This window comes from Mesocricetus auratus, unplaced genomic scaffold (genome assembly GCF_017639785.1).
Source record: "Mesocricetus auratus isolate SY011 unplaced genomic scaffold, BCM_Maur_2.0 Super-Scaffold_100009, whole genome shotgun sequence".
In the NCBI taxonomy this organism is placed as follows: domain Eukaryota; kingdom Metazoa; phylum Chordata; class Mammalia; order Rodentia; family Cricetidae; genus Mesocricetus; species Mesocricetus auratus.
Genome location: NW_024429193.1, coordinates 49,187,832 through 49,190,215, shown reverse-complemented (window position 1 = coordinate 49,190,215; position 2,384 = coordinate 49,187,832). Strand labels below are relative to the sequence as shown.

Below are 2,384 nucleotides of genomic sequence, written 5' to 3'. Positions count from 1 at the left end.
CCATCTCTGAAGCTCTGGAGGCACAAAGAGGAGAGCAGGGACAGCCTTGCCAAGAGTTCGTGGGACGCTGACAGACTTCCTCTATTCTACGGAGGGTCTGTATTCTATGAGGAGAAGGGACAACAGACTCAAATGTCTTTCTGCTCTGAAGGAAGAGAGGCTCTGTCTAGAGCCACGGATACTTTCTCTGAGCCATGCTTGGGCAAAACTACTCCCCCCAGAGCTGGGGTGAACTTTGACCCGTCCAGAACTCTTGTAGTAGAGAATGATGGCGCTAGAATCACTCTGCACTTCAAAAGGGGACCTACAGGCTAGAGGGCATAGAAGGACCCAGACACCTTCCAACTACTTAGAGGTTCCACAAGAGGGATGAATGCATCTCCACTGAGGGGAAGTAACGAGAAAAATCGCTTGAGAACATGGAAGGTTCAGTCCAGGAGAAGTTTAGTGAGCAAAAGAGTAGGACGGGCCAGTTTGCTGGTCAGCCTCCTCCTCATTCTCCTCTTCTTCCGACTTCTCTCCTCCTCCTCCTCCTCCTCCTCCTCCTCCTCCTCCTCCTCCTCCTCCTCCTCCTCCTTCATCGTTTTGTTGGAGCTCTGAGGTGACAGCCAGTTCCTCCTTTTCCTCTGCCAGCTCTTCAAGCTGCTGCTCTGCCAGGAGTTGGCCCACCAGCTGCTCCAGGGCGTCCAAGTTCAGCCTCTGCAGGCGCTCCTCATGCTCTTGCCTCAACAGCCCCAGCACTGCCTTGGCATCCTTGGGCCCAAAATGTTTGCCTAGGACCTGGTCCAGCTGGAGCCACAGGGGCTGGAGTTGGTAGGTCTTGTCTAGTGCTGCCTCCTCTGGAGGCCGCATGATGACATTGATGGAGGCATTGGGTCCAATGCTGTAGTCCGAGAGGTGTTTGTCATCAGCCAGGAGCTGGCCACGGAACAGCAGGTGCTGCTGCTCCTCCGGCACCTGCAGGTGTTGAGAAACCAGCTTCTTCAGCGTGGCCACACTTTCTTTCCCAGACACCTTCAGGCTGCATCTTCGGCCCAAGAGCAGCTTGACTGTGAGGAACATTGGGCCAGAGAGAAATCAGGAGGGACCCATGCTCTGAGAGCTGCCCTGAAGGTGAAGGGCTCTATAGATGACCCTGTCACGAAAGGGCCACTGCTCCCAGCAGGGCAAGGGCCCAGCCCACATGGGCAGCCACTAGCTGGTGCACAGTGATGTCACAATGCTGTGGGAGGGTTCATTTCCACAGCAGAACTTTAGGGACAGCAGAGGGACAGACTGTAGACCTAAAGCATCTTTCCTTTATGAGAAAAGACGGGAGGGGGTGAGATGACCAGGAAGGAAAAGGTAGAAAGCTGAAACAGAGAAAAGAACTGGAAAAGGAACCATGACAACAGCATGTCTGCCAATTCTCTCAGCACATGCCTGGGATACCTTCTTGGTGTCAGCAGGAGAGACCACAGAGCCCCAGGAATTCCAGCACCAAAAAATAGGGGAGGACCACAAATCGTGTCTGTCTTAGATCCGTAGCCTCAAATTAATCCACACATCCTATAGATGCTTTGGCAATTCCTACCTGTGGGAGGGGAAAGTGCAGGCTCATGTAATCCTACAGCAGGAGGCACACAGCTGTGTCTTCATGGTGGCCTTGCCTTGCCTCCTAAAGCAACATCTACTCGGTATCTTCCATGTGCCAGGCCTTGAACAGACTCGGGTGCAGAGACACACAAGGAACAGGATGCTTGCTGGGCTTTTGAATGTTGCATTTGACAAGTTTCACTGCAACACATTGTCGATCTTGTGCCAAACCCTTCGCAGGTGTTGTCACGTGTTAGCCTGCAAGGACAGTACTGTCTTGGCTGAGAAGTGAGTGAGCCTGGAGAAGGGCTGATGTCCCTAACTGGTGTGCTGACTGCATCAGGGACTCCCGCAGGTCTTCCCAGCACACAAGCCCTCCCTTTCCCTCACCTTTCCCTCCACTGACTCTGAAGAGGATGACAGTGTTGACAACACAGCCTTCCTGAGTCTGTCCTTCCACAGACACCAACCCGTCCCAAGGTTGCTCAACCTTCACCCTGTACTCTGACCTTGACATCTACCAGCAGCTGAAAGAAGTACCCAGAGGTACCAGGACTGTGGCCTCCCCTCATCCTCCTCCTGCTCCTAGATTCTCACTCTTAGCAGATGACCCAGATTCTGGTCTTCGATGGCCCAGCACTCACAAGGCAGGAATCCTAGCCAATGAAGCTCTTGTTGTCCCTACTCTTCCTGAAAACCCTCCGAAGTTCACATCCTCTCTGGTCCCGCTGCCCCCAGTGACTGGGGCTCTTGCCTCCCTACAGCCACTGCTCTGAACTCACTATTTCTTCATCCCAGCTACACATTGG

At 53.5% G+C, this 2,384-nt stretch overlaps 1 protein-coding gene across 1 annotated transcript; it reads right to left on the bottom strand.

Moving 5' to 3' along the window:
* Positions 1–427: 427 nt before the first annotated feature.
* Ubl4b (ubiquitin like 4B) lies at positions 428–1,208 on the bottom strand. The gene has a single exon (XM_013118082.2). The coding sequence runs from the start codon at positions 1,060–1,062 to the stop codon at positions 445–447; it is 618 nt and encodes a 205-aa protein (XP_012973536.2). The 5' UTR covers positions 1,063–1,208; the 3' UTR covers positions 428–444.
* Positions 1,209–2,384: the final 1,176 nt, after the last annotated feature.